At 39.5% G+C, this 19,651-nt stretch overlaps 1 protein-coding gene across 1 annotated transcript in view; it reads right to left on the reverse strand.

The window, feature by feature from the left end:
• Positions 1–12,731, reverse strand: part of P3H1 (prolyl 3-hydroxylase 1) — a 92,517-nt gene extending 79,786 nt beyond the window's left edge. The window contains exon 1 of the mRNA XM_053690568.1: positions 12,256–12,731. Coding sequence (XP_053546543.1) covers positions 12,256–12,696 — 441 coding nt within the window. The 5' untranslated portion in view covers positions 12,697–12,731. The remainder of the gene's footprint in view (positions 1–12,255) is intronic.
• Between the last annotated feature and the right edge of the window lie 6,920 nt (positions 12,732–19,651).

The raw sequence follows: 19,651 nt of genomic DNA on the forward strand, positions 1-19,651 counted from the left end.
TACCGGCGTTAGAAAGATCCCATTGAAAAGATAGGATACGCAATTGACGTAAGGGGATCTGCGGTATGGAAAAGTCGCGGCTGCAAAGTGAGCGTTAGACCCTTTAATGACTGACTCTAAATACCAGCGGTAGCCCAAAACCAGCGTTAGGAGCCTCTAACGCTGGTTTTGACAGCTACCGCCCAACTCTAAATCTAGCCGTATGTTAACACATTTAAGATTAAAAAAACAAGACCAATACGCTTGGCATTAAACTTCTATAAATCAGTCCATAAATTAATATTAATGAATAGTTGGTGCCAACTTTTAAGATGTGTCAAACTGATTGGGCATGAAATAAGTTTCAAAATGTATTAAAAAGTCTTCCTAATTTAAAAAAACTAGCTGGTCCCAGATATTCCACAGTCCAATATTCCTAGAGTAAATTACTTTCCAACTCAGTATTCCTTATGTCCCTTACAGGGACATTAAACACTCAAGATATTAAAGGGACACTGTACCCAAAAAATTTCTTTCGTGATTCAGGTTGAGCATGCAATTTTAAGCAACTTTCTAATTTACTCCTATTATCAATTTTCCTTCGTTCTCTTGCTATCATTATTTGAAAAAGAAGGCATCTAAGCTTTTTTTTGGCTTCAGTACTCTGGACAGCAATTTTTTATTCGTGGATGAATTTATCCACCAATCAGCAAGGACAACCCAGGTTGTTCACCAAAAATGGGCCGGCATCTAAACTTACATTCTTGCATTTCAAATAAAGATACCAAGAGAATGAAGAAAATTTGATAATAGGAGTAAATTAGAAAGTTGCTTAAAATTTCATGCTCAATCTGAATCACAAAAGAAATTTTTTGGTTACAGTGTCCCTTTAATATACATTGTTTAATTACATGTAGTAAAACAACGTTGCAATATGATTTCATTATTTATTGTGCACTGTTCTCTTTTCCTATAATAAAATTCTGAATATTGTGGGCTTTCCAATTCATGTTAAACATGGAAGTGCAGACACAGCTATATTCAACACAGTCATTGGTTGCACACTCTAGTAAGCCATTTATAACCATTCCTAATTGGCCTCAGTGTAACCTAAGTAACAATATGGCGGTGGTCAATGCTTTATGAACATTTACTTTACACTTATTTTGTCAATATTTAAACAACTAATATAATTTTTAGAAATACGTGTAAAAATTATTCTCAGGCTAATCTTTGTTCTGAATACATCATTCAAGCAACGATTTATTTAGTGTTCAATGTCCTATGTAGGTACAGCCTATCCCACATTCACAGTTCAGAAGAGATATAAATATAAGGGAAGAATAAGGTGTACAATTCTAGCATGCCAGTCTAAACTTGGTTCTCTTGAAGGTATTTGCAGAGTATAAATATGCCTGTGGTCTATCAGAATAGCAATCTTATCAGGACAGCAAAAGAGGTGACGTTCGGTCAGCTGCTTGATAAAAATTACGCACTGCACATGCACCCCTCAGTTTGCTGATCTGATGTTTGCTATTCTGATAGAACACCACAACAGCGGCCAACACAAGTCTAGTGCAATAGCGCATGCACCATTTGTTGTGAGGCACGCTCTAAGAATTTTATAGTTACAGTTGTTTTTAAATTAAATATATAGTGATGGGAAAATTTAAATAAACATGGTAACTACCAAAAAAAATATAAAATAAACATGGTAACTAAGTGATGCAAATTCACGAATACCCAGTAAGATGTACTCTTGAAAAAATGCTGCCTTGTTTTTAGATTATGTAAAAGCTTGTGTGCGCATGCGCACATGGAAGCGCAAGCTTAAAAGTCGTCATTTTATTTCCAATTAGAACATGCAAAATTATGCATTGATTTTGAGAAATTAGCATAGAAATGTTTTTTTAAAAATTTACTAGAATAAGCAATACATGGTATTTGAAACACTTGTGCATTATTCAGCACTCTTATTGGTAAGTGTTCTGTGTTGGAGTCGTGTTGGCCGCTGTTGCGGTGTTCTGTCAGAATAGTAATCAGATTAGCAAACTGAGGAGCGCATGCACAGTGCATATTTTTTTTTATCAAACAGCTGACGGAACGTCACTTCTGTTTGCTGTTCTAATAAGTTTGCTATTCTGATAGAACACCTGCAAATCACATGGGTTTGGGGTGAAAGGTGGGAAGTACTGAAGTAAAGGTCAGGGATGTAACGTTCAACAGGTTACAGGCAATGAAACTACTCATAGTAGTTAAACATGATACCCAATGTTTTTCTTTCATGGTTCAGATAGAGCAGACAATTTTAAACCATTTTTAATTCACTTCTATTTTCAAAAATTGCTTTCTTTTCTTAACATTCTTTGTTGAAGGAGCAGCAATGGACTACTGGGATCCTAGGGCTGAAACAACTAATCAATAATGAATATTTTTGTCAATGATTCTCATTATCGATTAGTTGGTGGTCGATTATTTGGTTGTAAGAAATCCTGTTTAGTCACACCACTGGATTATAGGGTTGTTCCTTCTTATCCCTCGCACTTCCGGGTGCTATCCTGGCTACCGCCACACTGAATAGTGTCTGTGTCTAATAACCGCGTGTTTTACCCCTGCCGCATACAGCTATCGCGCCAACTGCTTCCTATACAAATGGACCATTCAGAATCCTGACCGGTGTTGCTTTCCTCTGACGTCAGACAGATTGTAAGTACTAAGTGCTTTTTTTATATGGTGTTAGGGCTCTTGGTTACGCATTAGCGCCCCCTGCTACTCATTTGTATACTAATTTAAACAACTTTCCAATTTACTTTTGTCATCAAACTTGTTATGTCCCCTTGGTATTCTTTGTTGAAAACTAAACCTAGGTAAGCTCTAACTGATTTCTAAATTGTTGAAGGCCGCCTCTTATCTCAGTGCATTGTGCTCAATCCCGTGGAGTTATGTATGAGTCACTATTGAATGGCTAAATTTCAAGTCTGTCAAAAGAAATGAGTTAAGGGGGCATTCTGCAGAGGCTTATAAACAAGGTAATCACAGAGCTAAAAAGCTTATTATGTAACAGTGTTTGTTATGCAAAACAGGAGAATGGATAATAAAGGGATTATTATCTTTTTAAACAATACAAATTTTGGTGTAGACTGTCCCTTTAAATAATCTAAAAATTGTATTTTTTTATCCGATTAATCGAAAAAATAAAAAAAATCGGCCAACTAATCAATTATATATAATCGTTAGTTGCAGCCCTAGATCTAACTGAACACATCAGGTGAGCCAATGACAACAGATATATATGTGCATCGACAAATCAACAGCTAGCTCCCAGTAGTGCATTGCTGCTCCTATCCAGCTATGTTTTTCAACAAAGGATACCACACGAAAAAACAAAGTAGTTAATACAAGTAAATTGGAAAGTTGATTAAAATTGCATGCTCTATCTGAATCATGAAAGTTTCATTTTGCTTTAGATCTAAAATCTAAAACAAATCAATGGTTCAATACAAAACACAAATAAACAAATGTTAAGCAATTAAAACAACCATTCTTTTTTTCTAGTATTAAATCTTTTAATAACACTGAATTGCAGACTAGATCCAATGTCCTCTGGTTTATACTGGTCTGTTTTTAGAGAGACATAAAGTCAAAATTAAACTTTGCAATTTAATCTACCGCTTCAACCTATTTGACATCTGGCGCGCCATTAACTCGACTGCTCGGGATTATACTTATTTCTCTCCAGTACATCGCTCATATTCGCGGTTAGATTTTTTCTTCTGTGACCCGGGTCTTCTGGATGGTGTGACTCGTACTTGGATTCCTCAATGCCCGTGGTCCGACCATGATCCTGTATATATTAATTTACGATCCTCCATAGAACTTCAACGAGCGGCAACATGGCGCTTGCATCCTCACTTGTTTTCCAATCCTGGAACGGAGGCTTCCATTGCTGAAGACATTACCGAGTTTCTAGCTTCTAATGACAATGGTGAAGTTGACGACTTCACTTTATGGGCTGCACTGAAAGCATATATCCGAGGGTCGTTTATAAAAATAGCAGCAGCCGAGAAAAAAACGCAAAGGAGAAACCCTTGCACAACTTACTATGAGCCTCCGAAAGATTTCTGGAGAACATAAAATGAACCCCACAGATACACTGTCCAAGCAACTAGTGGATCTTAAGGCCCGTATAGTACAGTTGGAGTCCGAAAGGACAGCCGTGAGACTTCTACGGCTTAAAGAAATATACTACCATAAGGGTAATAAAGCTGATAGATTATTGGCCAATAGGTTACGCCAGAAAACGGCGGCAGCACGCATCCCCATGCTGAAGATAGATGGACGATGTGTTATAAAACCCACAGATATTGGCAATGCTTTTGCAGATTACTATGCCGCCCTCTATAATCTACAACAGGACGGCTCAATTTGTCCTCCAACATCTGAGAATATTGAGACATTTTTAGCCTCGCTGAACCTCCCTTCGGTCCCACAAGACTGCATTGACTCTTTGCAGAATCCCATTTCACTAATAGAAATTAAAAAAGCTATCAAATCTCTTAAGGCCTTTAAATCACCAGGACCAGACGGCTTCTCTGATCTATTTTATAAAAAGTTTCAAACCCAACTACTTCCCATTCTAGGACGTTTCTTTACGCTAGCAAGCGAACGGGGCACCTTTTCGTCCGAATTTTTACAGGCCACTATCATTACTCTCCCGAAGCAGGGAAAGGACTTGACCCTTTGTGGCAGCTATAGGCCGATTTCACTGTTGAACCTAGACGTTAAGCTGTACGCTAAGATTTTAGCCTCGCACCTCAATTCTTTACTACCAGCGCTGGTCAGACCAGATCAGGTGGGCTTTGTCCTACACCGGCAAGGCCCAGACAATACAAGACGTCTCCTGAATGTCTACCTTGAAGCTCATGGTTCCCACTTGCCCTGTGTCACCCTGTCGTTGGACGCTGAGAAGGCCTTCGACAGGGTGAACTGGAAATATATGTTTGCTGTGCTGCGGCGCTTTGGTCTTCCGGAACCCTTCATCACGGCAATCGCGGCTCTTTACTCTACCCCGTCGGCAGTAGTCAGGGGTCTGGGGTTTTGCTCCAGAACTTTCTCAATAACGAACGGCACGAGACAAGGATGTCCAATGTCCCCACTTATTTTTGCCCTCATGATGGAACCCTTAGCCGAGGCCATCCGGTCATGCCCCTTAATCCGAGGGGTATGTATCCATCACACGGAGCAGAAGACTGCTTTGTTTGCAGACGATCTAACAGTGCTTGTGTCGGATCCTATTACTTCTCTTCCCCATCTATTTTCCCTACTGAATAAATTCTCCTTAGTCAGTTACTACAAGCTAAATGTCCTCAAGACTGAGGCGTATGCTATTAACATTTCAGACGGGACTCTTAATGAACTGAAACGCACTTATAAGTTCGTGTGGTCTACGACTCATATCAAACATCTCGGGGTTTATCTCTCACATAGTATTCCGAAGATGATAGAATTGAATTTCAATCCCTTATTGTCAACTATTGAAAAATCGACCGACACTTGGAATGTCCCGTCACTGTCATGGCTGGGTCGAATTGCGGCCTTCAAAATGAGCCTCCTACCAAAGCTTACCTACCTATTCCGCTCCCTACCCATCCCGATTCCTAGATCTACAATTTACAAATTCCAACAACTATGTAACAAATTCATTTGGCGCAATAAGGTTCCGAGACTTGCCACTAATATTCTACAACAACCTCTTCTGGCTGGTGGGGCGGCTGCCCCCAATATCCTAAAATACCATGAGGCTGCCAGACTCTCTCATATAACCCAATGGAAGCTGCCGTTGGAGAGTCGATGGGCAGAGATTGAACAAGCATCCCTCCCGGCTGGATTCACCCTACAAGATCTAGTGTGGATCCCTAAACACTCTAGGACGCCAGCCCTTTTGACTAATCCTATTGTCAAATCAAATTTGCAGTTTTGGGATAAGGTTCGCAACCTTTCGACCGTAGCGCCGCATCCCTCGCCATCGCATTCCCTTAGGGGGCTGCTATTGTCACTGCCAGACTCCCATCCCAACTTATGGTTCGCTTTGGGGTTGACTAGAATAGCAGATTTCTATGCAGGGGATAAGCTACTAAACTACCAGGACTTTCTACGGAAGTTTAATCCGCCTCCTCGATTGCACTTTGAATTCTGGAGACTACGTAGCCTTCTCCTCTCGTGGGGCTTTGGTGCGGGCCCACTAAGGCCTAAAACCGCTTGGGAAGTTCGCTGGGACTCTATGACATCCCCCGGTAAACTTCTGTCCATCTCGTATCTTACGCTCATGAAGCCTCCAGTTTTCTATAAATCCCCTCCAGTACGGCGATGGGAATCTTCCCTGATGGTTTCAAACGAACCACAACAATGGCGGATGGCTGTCCAATTAACCAAGAAAGCTATACACTGCATAACCCTGTACGAGTTATTTCTCAAGGTTATACTACAATGGCATATGACTCCTATCCGCTTGTTTAAAATCTCGGCAGCCAATTCACCCAAATGTTGGAGGGGCTGCGAGGAGTTGGGAACGCCCCAACATATTTGGTGGTCTTGCAGTCAGATTCAGCCGCTCTGGCAAAAATCAATCCGATACTGCTCTTCAGGGAATATCCACTTACCTCTGTCCCCTAGTTCATGCCTGTTCCACATCTTGCCTAGGAAATTGACTCTACCTCAGAAACTATTCTGTATTTACCTATTTCTAGCTGTTAAATTAGCTGTAGCGCGTATGTGGCTGCAACGCACTGTCCCTTCGTGGGAACAAGTGATGGACATACTGGATTTTGTTAAAAGAATGGAGTCCTATGTCTCCCATGTCCACGGGTCCACAGACCTTCAGTCCCAAATTTGGGCATTTCGCCCAAAGTAATTCCCCCTACAAACACTGTGGGGACTTTAGGTTCCTCGGGTTAGCTGTAACCGGTGCTACTAATGTCCTCCTGCCCATTCCCCCTTTCTTCCCCTTATCTGAACCCTCCCAATCTCCCCCGCTCCTATCCCTTGTCGGTGTATACCCCCCTCTTTTTTTTTTTTTTTTTTTTTTTTTTTTTTTTTCTTCTTCTTCTTCTCTTTTTCTCCTTTTTGGATAGCTTGACACAGTTTCTTTTTTTTTTCTTTTTTCTATGTATAATCTGGTTAACATTTCTGATTGTCATATTCTATGTTTAAGCTATAATTTTGGTATGAACATTTATGATGATGAAACCTCTATACACTAAGGAGTTTGCTGACTTATATGGGTTATTAATAATATGGGTCTTTTTTCCACAACAAATGGACTTTTGCACCCACCCATGGAGAGGTGGGAATAAGATCATTGACCAACAGACACCGAACATGGACTTAAACATCCAGCATTCTCTCTCTTGTGCTCCTTATTTTATGTGATTGTTTTATATAATACTACCTCTGGTTAATCCTGTTATTCCTGTTGTATGTACTATTGATATGTATGTACATGCTTTTGATGCTCTTATGTTCATTTATCTTTTAAAACAATAAAAACTATTTAAAAAAATTTGCAATTTAATTCCTTTATCAGATTGAGCTTGCATTCTATTGGCTGAAAAAAAAATTTGCAATTTAATTCCTTTATCAGATTGAGCTTGCATTCTATTGGCTGATCGGAACAGCCAATAGAATGCGAGCTCAATCTGATTGGCTGATTGGATCAGCCAATCGGATTGAACTTGAATCTGATTGGCTGATTCAATCAGCCAATCAGATTTTTTTAACTTAATTCCGATTGGCTGATAGAATCCTATCAGCCAATCGGAATTCGGCGGACGCCATCTTGGATGACGTCATTTAAAAGGTACCTCATTCCAAGTTTAGCAGTCGGCCGGGATGGATGCTCCGCGGCGGCGGAGCGAAGAAAGAAGATTGAAGATGCCGCCGGAAGAATGAAGACTTTGCTGCCGCTTGGAGGAAGACGTCGCCGGAGGAAGAATTCTTCTTTGCCGCTTGGAGGATGACATCGCCGGAGGAAGAATTCTTCTTTGCCGCTTGGAGGATGACATCGCCGGAGGAAGAATTCTTCTTTGCCGCTTGGAGGACGACATCGCCCGGATCGGATCAGGAGTTCGGCCCGGTGTGGTGAAGACAAGGTAGGGAGATCTTCAGGGGGGTAGTGTTAGGCTTTTTTAAGGGGGGTTTGGGTGGGTTTAGAATAGGGGTATGTGGGTGGTGGGTTGTAATGGGGGGGGGGGGGGATTGTATTTGTTGAATGCAAAAGAGCTGAATTCTTTGGGGCATGCCCCACAAAAGGCCCTTTTAAGGGCTGGTAAGGTAAAGAGCTTTGAAATATGTTTAATTTAGAATAGGGCAGGGAATTTTTTTTATTTTGGGGGTTTATTATTTTATTAGGGGGCTTAGAATAGGTGTAATTAGCTTAAAAATCTTGTAATCTTTTTTTTATTTTTTGTAATTTAGTGTTTGTTTTTTTTTGTAATTTAGTTTAGTTAATTTAATTGTATTTTTAGATAGATGTATGTACTTTATTTAATTTATTGATAGTGTAGGTGTATTTATAACTTAGGTTAGGATTTATTTTACAGGTAATTGGGTAATTATTTTAACTAGGTAGATATTAAATAGTTAATAACTATTTAATATCTATTATACCTAGTTAAAATAATTAACAATTTACCTGTAAAATAAATATTAACCCTAACATAGCTACAATGTAATTATTAATTATATTGTAGCTATCTTAGGGTTTATTTTATAGGTAAGTATTTAGATTTAAATAGGAATATTTTAGTTTATAAATTAATTAGATTAATTTAATATAAATTTAGTTAGGGTTAGATAGAGTTAATATAGTTAATATAAATACTATAGTAACTATATTAACCCTAATATAATTAGGGTTAATATAGTTAATATATATATAATGTAATACCTATATTAACTATAATATACTTAGGGTTAATATAGATAATATAGCTGGCGGCGGGGTAGGTAGATTAAATTAGGGGTTAATCATTTTAATAGAGATGGCGGCGGTGTAAGGGGCTTACATTAGGGGTTAATAATTTTAATATAGATGGCGGCGGTGTTAGGGGCTCACTTTAGGGGGTTATAGATATAATATAGCTGGCGGCGGGGTACGGGAGCGGCGGTTTAGGGGTTAATAACTTTATTAGGTTGCGGCGGGGTAAAGGAGCGGCGGTTTAGGGGTTAATAGCTTTTTTATTGTTAGGCTAGTGAGGGGGGATAGCGGATAGAGGGTTAGACAGTGCGGGCTATGTTAGGGAGGCGTGTTAGACAGTGCGGGCTATGTTAGGGAGGCGTGTTAGACAGTGCGGGTGTTTTAGACTTTAGTCAGGTTTTATAGGCGCCGGCAGATTCTAACGTGGCGCAAGTCACTGGCGACGCCAGAAATTTGTACTTACGCAGATTTCTGGACATCGCTGGTTTGTGAGACTTACGGCACGTTAGCATCTGACGGCGACCTATATGGGATGGCTCGAGTTGCGAGCTGAAACTGCGGGCGACGCCGGTTCCCTCGCTTGCGCCGCAAACTGCGATCGATATCGGATCGCGCCCCAGGTATGCAAAATAAAAATGTTTTTACGTGTTTGCAAATATATAGTTTAGTGCAATTTGCACACAATTAAAGGGACAGTCAAGTCCAAAAAAAACTTTCATGATTTAAATAGGGCATGCAATTTTAAACAACTTCCCAATTTACTTTTATCACCAAATTTGCTTTGTTCTCTTGGTATTCTTAGTTGAAAGCTAAAACTAGGAGGTTCATATGCTAATTTCTTAGACCTTGAAGACTGCCTCTAATCTGAATACATTTTAACCACTAGAGGGCATTAGTTCACATGTTTCATATAGATAACATTGAGCTAATGCACGTAAAGTGACCTAGGACTGAGCACTGATTGGCTAAACTGCATGTCTGTCAAAAGAACTGAAATAAGGGGGCAGTCAGCAGAAGCTTAGATACACGATAATTACAGAGATTGGTTGTGCAAAACAGGGGAATGGGTAATAAAGGGATTATCTTTCTTTTTAAACAACAAAAATTCTGGTGTTGACTGTCCCTTTAAAGAAAGAAAATTTACATCATACAACATCATCAGTGACATCATAAATATCATTAGTGATATTATTAATTATCTCAATTATGGAGTGTAACTTGGGAAATCACTGTTTATCCTTTGCATATGATCTTAATGGGATATGAAACCCCAAAACTTCCTTTTGTGATTCAAAGAGTATATCATTTTGAAAAAGGTTTCCAATTTACTTCTTTTATCAAATTTGCTTAGTTCCCATGGGTATCTTTGTTGAAGAGAGATACCCAGGTTGAAATAGCGCTGCTATCTAGTGCCCTTGCAAATGGATAACATTCTTGCAAAACTGCTGCCATATAGTGCCCCAGACATGTGCATTCTCATGGGCTTATGTCCCTGCTTTTCAACAAAAGATATGAAGATTACCAAGAAATTTGATACTAGAAGTAAATTAGAATGTTGTTTAAAGCTGCATGCTCTGTCTGCGGTCTTCTCATATGCTCTGGCTTGCAAGAGAACCTGCAGGCCGTATTTAACAAGCAGCGGTCATTAGACCGCTGCTTCCCTACCCTTTAGGTGGTGAATTTCGATCTCTGCAGTCTAGCCCGACCAGGCAGGTTGACAGCTCTTGCCCAAACGCGATTGGCTGTGCGCAGGCAGGGGGCGGGATTGCATGCGAGCGCAAAATGGCGCTCGTGTGCAACGCTTAATTCTGCGAGGGGAATTCAGCCCGCCAGAAGCGAGCTGCAGCCTCAGCTGGATAAATCGCCCCCATTGGTGGTGATACCCCTGCCAAGAGTGTGGAGGCATAGTACTGGTGTGACTGGCAGGCTGTCATCCTCAATATGGAGCGCGTCTGGTTCCGCAGTGCTGTCGTTTATCTGTATGCAAACACCCTTCACTGGCTATTACATTTGCTAAAATGTAAATATATTTCTCAGAGTTGAGATTAGACAATAGGCTTATTACCCTCATTTGTTCTACCTAAAAACTGTCTAATTAAAGAAACTATATGCAGCAATGTATTCATAAATACACAGATTACTGCTTAAATACAGAGGAAATATTAAAACACTCCATTTGTGTTCCCATCACAATAGAAGAACAAACTAAAATGAAAGTAGCTTCCCTAGGGAAAATGTTGATTTGGGAAAAATATAAAACCTTTACTGTAAAAATAAACAAGTCTAACCTTTCTTTCAGACTATAGATAAACACTTCTCAAATGTTAATGCACAATATAAAAACTAAAGCAATACAAATGTGAGTGAATTAAAGCTTTTCCTAGGATTTCTTGCAGTCACTGGTTTAGTGAAAGAATTTACAATGTGTCTTTAAAATTCTTCCAGCTTCTTGAAGGGGGCAGCCCACAGCTTATTCTGGAGGCTTTCCCCACCTCAATACGTGGCAGTGCTTTGAATGGGGGAGGGAAAGAATCTTGTCAAACATTCAGAAAGGAATATCTATATAATATTCCAGACAAATGTAAAGGTTAACAACAGAAATAACTAAATAACATAACTGAACAGAAATGCAGTGCTTGTTGTGCTTGCTTATAATATAATGAAAATAAGTAGCGCATCTGTTTCTGGCTGCAAAACATCTGGAAAGGAATACAAATACTTTTACAAAATGCATTAGAGTGAAACGTTTCGGCCATCACCTTCTTATACAGATAACACCTAATCCTGTCCCTATGTTACTAGCAGCACCCAATGAGTCTTTAATTCCCCATTAGTTATAAAGTAGGATGGACCATAAGTAAACACGTGTTAGTAAACTAAGTGATGGTCATTGTACCTCCAATTTTAAAACCCACAATGAATAGATAAGGGAAGTGAAAGTGTTTGCGAGTGAGTAAAACGAGGTGGGTGGGATATGGGATCAGTCCCCCTATACTAATGTAACATTTATTTCCCATTTAAATAAAACCTACATTTGGATCCCCCAGGTTGAAAACTAATATCCCCTGCAGCAGACATTGGAAAGGAGGATGGTGCAATATGACTGTGATAACCTGTATATAACTGGCCATATACTTTAATAAAGAGTTATTATTACTACAAGCAGGTACTACCAGTCATCATTGGCAGCAAAGCACTGAGTAGCCAAGGGGTTAAATAGAGACACAGCTGGTCTCACAACACCCGCGGAGCCTCTTTATAACGGTGCTGGGGTCGCCTCTGCGGTGTAAGCAGATGTTTACCTTGAAATAGGCCACCTGAAGGTAGTTGTACGGACTTCTTTTCCTGAACTCCAGTTCCAGCTCCTCACTAGTTATGTAAAAGGTAGAGAGAGCCCCGCTCTTCTCCATCTCACAACTCTTCAGACACTCAGCCCGTTTCAGCACATTTTGGAAAAAGCGGAGATCTGTCACTGGAACCCAGTTAGGGGGAAGGTCCTCAAAGCCGAATAGGCTGGCGCATTGTAGCCGGCAGCTGATGCGGTGGCGCCGGAGCAGCTCCCGGTTCCGCAGTGCCTTCTCCATATGGAGGATGACAGCGTGCCAGTCACCCCGGTAATACGCCTCCACGCCGTTATCAAACAGATAATCGTACGGCTCCAAGCGAGGGGTAGGAACATCACTACCGAGAAGCAAACCGGAGCAGAGGAGAAGACCCCAGGACACCAGCAAGGAGGGCGCCATGACAGTACCGAAGAGCTACGCTAGTACCAAGCAAAAGCGCAACCACAGTGAAACTCAAAGCCACGCCCATCCCAAATTCTTTCACTAGTTCAGACGACCACATCCATGTCTGACTCCGCCCAAATCACATTGCCCCGCCCATTTATCATTCTTCACACGCCCACATTCATAACAATGTTCTTAGCTCCTTCCATGTCGCTGCAAATAAATCCTGCACTCATGATAATGCTACTTATAATTCTCTAATTTGTGTGTAATAGACAGGCTCAACTTACTTCCAGTTATTTATTGTCTGGAACCTCCCTCATGATAACCACGCTCTCCTAGCAGGGTTATTACCTCCCATACGCCCAGCAAGGTCCATGTGGGAACGCCCACTTCTCAAATAAGTGAAGTTGTGAACATCTGGAAATGTATTCACAGGAGAATCACAGCTGAGCAGCAGCCACTGTAAATAAAATGTAGTGGGAGATTTAATAGGAATCTGGATCCATCTATAAAGTGCAGCTGATCTGCAGTTGATGGAAATAGCAAGACTTGGAACTGCACCTACATAAACCTGTGAAGAAATATTTCTATTGAGAAAGCCTCTATCATTATACTAATAGTGATACTTGATTAGTGATGTCACGAACCTAAAATTTTGCATTCGCGAACAGTGAACGCGAACTTCCGCAAAAGTTTGCGAACCGGGCGAACCGCCATAGACTTCAATAGGCAGGCGAATTTTAAAACCCACAGGGACTCTTTCTGGCCACAAAAGTGATGGAAAAGTTGTTTCAAGGGGACTAACACCTGGACTGTGGTATGCCGGAGGGGGATCTATGGCAAACTCCCATGGAAAATTACATAGTTGATGCAGAGTTCGGTTTTAATCTATAAAGGGCATAAATCACCTAACATTCCTAAATTGTTTGGAATAACGTGCTTTAAAACATCAGGTATGATGTTGTATCGTTCAGGTAGTGTAAGGTTTTTTTTTTTTTTTAAATGTACACTACTGTTTTAGCAGATATGACTTGCACTGGTGTGACACTGTGCCCTGGCAGGACCTGGAACGCACACGTGTGAGGGAAACTGACTGCTATTATTTCACAGTAAAAAAGGGTTGTTTTTTTTTAAATGTATGTACACTACTGTTTTAGTAGATATGACTTGCACTGGTGTGACACTGTGCCCTGGCAGGACCTGGAGCGCACACGTGTGAGGGAAACTGCTATTATTTCACAATAAAAAGTTTGTTTTTTTTAACCCCTTAGTGACCAGGCCACTTTTCAATTTGTTGACCATCTGGGACCAAGGCTATTTTTGCATTTCTGCGATGTTTGTGTTTAACTGTTATTTTCCTCTTACTCATTTACTGTACCCACACATATTATATACCGTTTTTCTCGCCATTAAATGGACTTTCTAAAGATACCATTATTTTCATCATATCTTATCATTTACTATAAAAAAAATTATAAAATATTAGGAAAAAATGAAAAAAAACACACTTTTTCTAACTTTGAGCCCCAAAATCTCTAACACATCTACAACCACCATAAAATACCAATGCTAAACAGTTTCTAAATTTTGTCTTGAGTTTAGAAATACCCAATGTTTACATGTTCTTTGCTTTTTTTGCAAGATATAGGGCAATAAGTACAAGTAGCACTTTGCTATTTCAAAACCATGTTTTTTCAAAATTGGCGATAGTTACATTGTAACACCAATATTTGTCAGGAATCCCTGAATAACCCTTCAAATGTATATATTTTTTAAAAGAAGACAACCTAAGGTATTAAACTTGGGGTATTTTGACTTTTTTCATGCAACCATTTTACCACCAATCTATGCCAAAGTTTGGGGGGGGGGAAAAATAATTTGATTTTTTGACAAATAGCAATTTAGGAATACATTTACTGATAAAATGGTAAGGGTTACTGCCGAATAACACCCTAATATGTCTTCAGTAGCATCTCCTGGGTACAGTGATACCACCCATGTATAGGTGTGTCGGGTTCTCTGTGGGCTAAAAGCCCTTATTTTTAGAGAGCTCATTCCAGTTTTTCAACTTGGAATTTTCACATCGGTCATCATGCACCCATGTCCTATTTGGGACATTTCTGAAGCTGGCAAATGGAATTTACCCCCATCAAACCATATATTTTTGAAAAGTAGACACCCTAGGATATTTCAAATGCTGGTATTTTAACACTTTCCATGCACTAATTCAACCACTAGTCTTTGTCAAACTTTTGGGTAGTCATTTTTTTGTGTTATTTTTCACACACATTGTACTTTAGGCATGGATTTTCAGTTCCTGTTATGTGTTACTGCCAAAAACCACCTCAATATGTGTTCAACAATATCTCCTGAGTACAGTGATACCACCTATGTATAGGTGTGTCGGGTTCTCTGGGGGCTAAATGGCCTTATTTTTAGGTAGCGCATTCCAGTTTTTCAACTTGGAATTTTCACATTGGTCATCATGCACCCATGTCCTATTTGGGACATTTCTGAAGCTGGCCAATGGAATTTACCCCCATCAAACCATATATTTTTGAAAAGTAGACACCCTAGGGTATTTCAAATGCTGGTATTTTAACACTTTCCATGCACTAATTCAACCACTAGTCTTTGTCAAACTTTTGGGTAGTCATTTTTTTGTGTTATTTTTCAGACACATTGTACTTTAGGCATGGATTTTCAGTTCCTGTTATGTGTTACTGCCAAAAACCACCTCAATATGTGTTCAACAATATCTCCTGAGTACAGTGATACCACCTATGTATAGGTGTGTCGGGTTCTTTGGGGGCTAAATGGCCTTATTTTTAGGTAGCACATTCCAGTTTTTCAACTTGGAATTTTCACATTGGTCATCATGCACCCATGTCCTATTTGGGACATTTCTGAAGCTGGCCAATGGAGTTTACCCCCATCAAACCATATATTTTTGAAAAGTAGACACCCTAGGGTATTTCAAATGCTGGTATTTTAACACTTTCCATGCACTAATTCAACCACTAGTCTTTGTCAAACTTTTGGGTAGTCATTTTTTTGTGTTATTTTTCAGACACATTGTACTTTAGGCATGGATTTTCAGTTCCTGTTATGTGTTACTGCCAAAAACCACCTCAATATGTGTTCAACAATATCTCCTGAGTACAGTGATACCACCTATGTATAGGTGTGTCGGGTTCTTTGGGGGCTAAATGGCCTTATTTTTAGGTAGCACATTCCAGTTTTTCAACTTGGAATTTTCACATTGGTCATCATGCACCCATGTCCTATTTGGGACATTTCTGAAGCTGGCCAATGGAGTTTACCCCCATCAAACCATATATTTTTGAAAAGTAGACACCCTAGGGTATTTCAAATGCTGGTATTTTAACACTTTCCATGCACTAATTCAACCACTAGTCTTTGTCAAACCTTTGGGTAGTCATTTTTTTGTGTTATTTTTCACAAACATTGTACTTTAGGCATGTATTTTCAGTTCCTGTTATGTGTTACTGCCAAAAACCACCTCAATATGTGTTCAACAACATCTCCCAAGTACAGTGATACCACCTATGTATAGGTGTGTCGGGTTCTCTGGGGGCTAAATGGCCTTATTTTTAGGTAGCGCATTCCAGTTTTTCAACTTGGAATTTTCACATCGGTCATCATGCACCCATGTCCTATTTGGGACATTTCTGAAGCTGGCCAATGGAATTTACCCCCATCAAACCATATATTTTTGAAAAGTAGACACCCTAGGGTTTTTCAAATGCTGATATTTTAACACTTTCCATGCACTAATTCAACCACCAGTCTTTGTCAAACTTTTGGGTAGTCATTTTTTTGTGTTATTTTTCACACACATTGTACTTTAGGCATGGATTTTCAGTTCCTGTTATGTGTTACTGCCAAAAACCACCTCAATATGTGTTCAACAACATCTCCTGAGTACAGTGATACCACCCATGTATAGGTGTGTCGGGTTCTCTGGGGGCTAAATGGCCTTATTTTTAGGTAGCGCATTCCAGTTTTTCAACTTGGAATTTTCACATGGGTCATCATGCACCCATGTCCTATTTGGGACATTTCTGAAGCTGGCCAATGGAATTTACCCCCATCAAACCATATATTTTTGAAAAGTAGACACCCTAGGGTTTTTCAAATGCTGATATTTTAACACTTTCCATGCACTAATTCAACCACCAGTCTTTGTCAAACTTTTGGGTAGTCATTTTTTTGTGTTATTTTTCACACACATTGTACTTTAGGCATGGATTTTCAGTTCCTGTTATGTGTTACTGCCAAAAACCACCTCAATATGTGTTCAACAACATCTCCTGAGTACAGTGATACCACCTATGTATAGGTGTGTCGGGTTCTCTGGGGGCTAAATGGCCTTATTTTTAGGTAGCGCATTCCAGTTTTTCAACTTGGAATTTTCACATCGGTCATCATGCACCCATGTCCTATTTGGGACATTTCTAAAGCTGGCCAATGGAATTTACCCCCATCAAACCATATATTTTTGAAAAGTAGACACCCTAGGGTTTTTCAAATGCTGATATTTTAACACTTTCCATGCACTAATTCAACCACCAGTCTTTGTCAAACTTTTGGGTAGTCATTTTTTTGTGTTATTTTTCACACACATTGTACTTTAGGCATGGATTTTCAGTTCCTGTTATGTGTTACTGCCAAAAACCACCTCAATATGTGTTCAACAACATCTCCCAAGTACAGTGATACCACCTATGTATAGGTGTGTCGGGTTCTCTGGGGGCTAAATGGCCTTATTTTTAGGTAGCGCATTCCAGTTTTTCAACTTGGAATTTTCACATCGGTCATCATGCACCCATGTCCTATTTGGGACATTTCTGAAGCTGGCCAATGGAATTTACCCCCATCAAACCATATATTTTTGAAAAGTAGACACCCTAGGGTATTTCAAATGCTGGTATTTTAACACTTTCCATGCACTAATTCAACCACTAGTCTTTGTCAAACTTTTGTGTAGTCATTTTTTTGTGTTATTTTTCACACACATTGTACTTTAGGCATGGATTTTCAGTTCCTGTTATGTGTTACTGCCAAAAAACACCTCAATATGTGTTCAACAACATCTCCTGAGTACAGTGATACCATCTATGTATAGGTGTGTCGGGTTCTCTGGGGGCTAAATGGCCTTATTTTTAGGTAGCGCATTCCAGTTTTTCAACTTGGAATTTTCACATCGGTCATCATGCACCCATATCCTATTTGGGACATTTCTGAAGCTGGCCAATGGAATTTACACCCATCAAACCATATATTTTTGAAAAGTAGACACCCTAGGGTTTTTCAAATGCTGATATTTTAACACTTTCCATGCACTAATTCAACCACGAGTCTTTGTCAAACTTTTGGGTAGTCATTTTTTTGTGTTATTTTTCACACACATTGTACTTTAAGCATGGATTTTCAGTTCCTGTTATGTGTTACTGCCAAAAAAACACCTCAATATGTGTTCAACAACCTCTCCTGAGTACAGTGATACCACCCATGTATAGGTGTGTTGGGTTCTCTGGGGGCTAAAAGGCCTTATTTTTAGGAAGCCCATTCCATTTTTTCCACTTTGAATTTTCACATCCCATGCACCCATGTCCTATTTAAGACATTTCTGAAGCCGGCCAATGTAATTTACCTCAATCAAACCATATATTTTTGGAAAGTAGACTTCCTAGGGTATTTCAAATGCAGGTATTTTAACACTTTCCATGCACTAATTTAACCACTAGTCTTTGTCAAACTATTGGGCATTCATATTTTTGTGTTATTGTTCACATACATTGTACTTTAGACATGGATTCACAGCTCCTGTTATGTGTTACTACCAAAGAAGACACCAATATGTGGTCACCAACATCTCCTGAGTTCAGTGATACCACCTATGCATAGGTTTGGTGGCTTGTTTGGGGGGTGCAATGCCAAATGTCTGACATGCGTTTGTGATTTTTTTTCACATTTAACATATTTTCTTTGCCTATCGTCTTTTTGGGGGGTCTTTTAACATACCCCAATTTATTTGTTTTCCATGAATGTGCATATATTTGAAAAGTTGACACCCCAAGGTATTGTATATGGTGTGCTTTGATGCCTTTGAAGCAACCGTTTTAGCCCAAAAAATTGGAGAAAGTGTATGGTGGTTATTTTTCAATTTTCATTTTTACAGACACATTGCTTTTTGACTATGATTTAGGAGAGACTGTTGTAAGTTATTGCAAAAGAATACTTCAGGTTGTTTTCTGCAAGGCACCCTGAGTACACCTATGCCCCCCATGCATAGGTTTGCCAGGATTTTGGGAAGGTTATGTTACAATTTTATGACTTGTGATTTTAGTTATTAACAAAGAGAGTATTTCTTCTGATAGGCCTATCTTTAGTTTGTGGCCTATTGCATACCCCACTTTTATTTATTGCCATGAAAGTGTATATTTTTTAAATGTTGACACCCCAAGGTATTGTATATGGTGTGCTTTGATGCCTTTGAAGCAACCGTTTTAGCCCAAAAAATTGGAGAAAGTGTATGGTGGTTATTTTTCAATTTTCATTTTTACAGACACATTGCTTTTTGACTATGATTTAGGAGAGACTGTTGTAAGTTATTGCAAAAGAATACTTCAGGTTGTTTTCTGCAAGGCACCCTGAGTACACCTATGCCCCCCATGCATAGGTTTGCCAGGATTTTGGGAAGGTTATGTTACAATTTTATGACTTGTGATTTTAGTTATTAACAAAGAGAGTATTTCTTCTGATAGGCCTATCTTTAGTTTGTGGCCTATCGCATACCCCACTTTTATTTATTGCCATGAAAGTGTATATTTTTTAAATGTTGACACCCCAAGGTATTGTATATGGTGTGCTTTGATGCCTTTGAAGCAACCGTTTTAGCCCAAAAAATTGGAGAAAGTGTATGGTGGTAATTTTTCAATTT

The sequence above is a fragment of the Bombina bombina genome, chromosome 8 (genome assembly GCF_027579735.1).
Source record: "Bombina bombina isolate aBomBom1 chromosome 8, aBomBom1.pri, whole genome shotgun sequence".
Classification (NCBI taxonomy): Eukaryota; Metazoa; Chordata; class Amphibia; order Anura; family Bombinatoridae; genus Bombina; species Bombina bombina.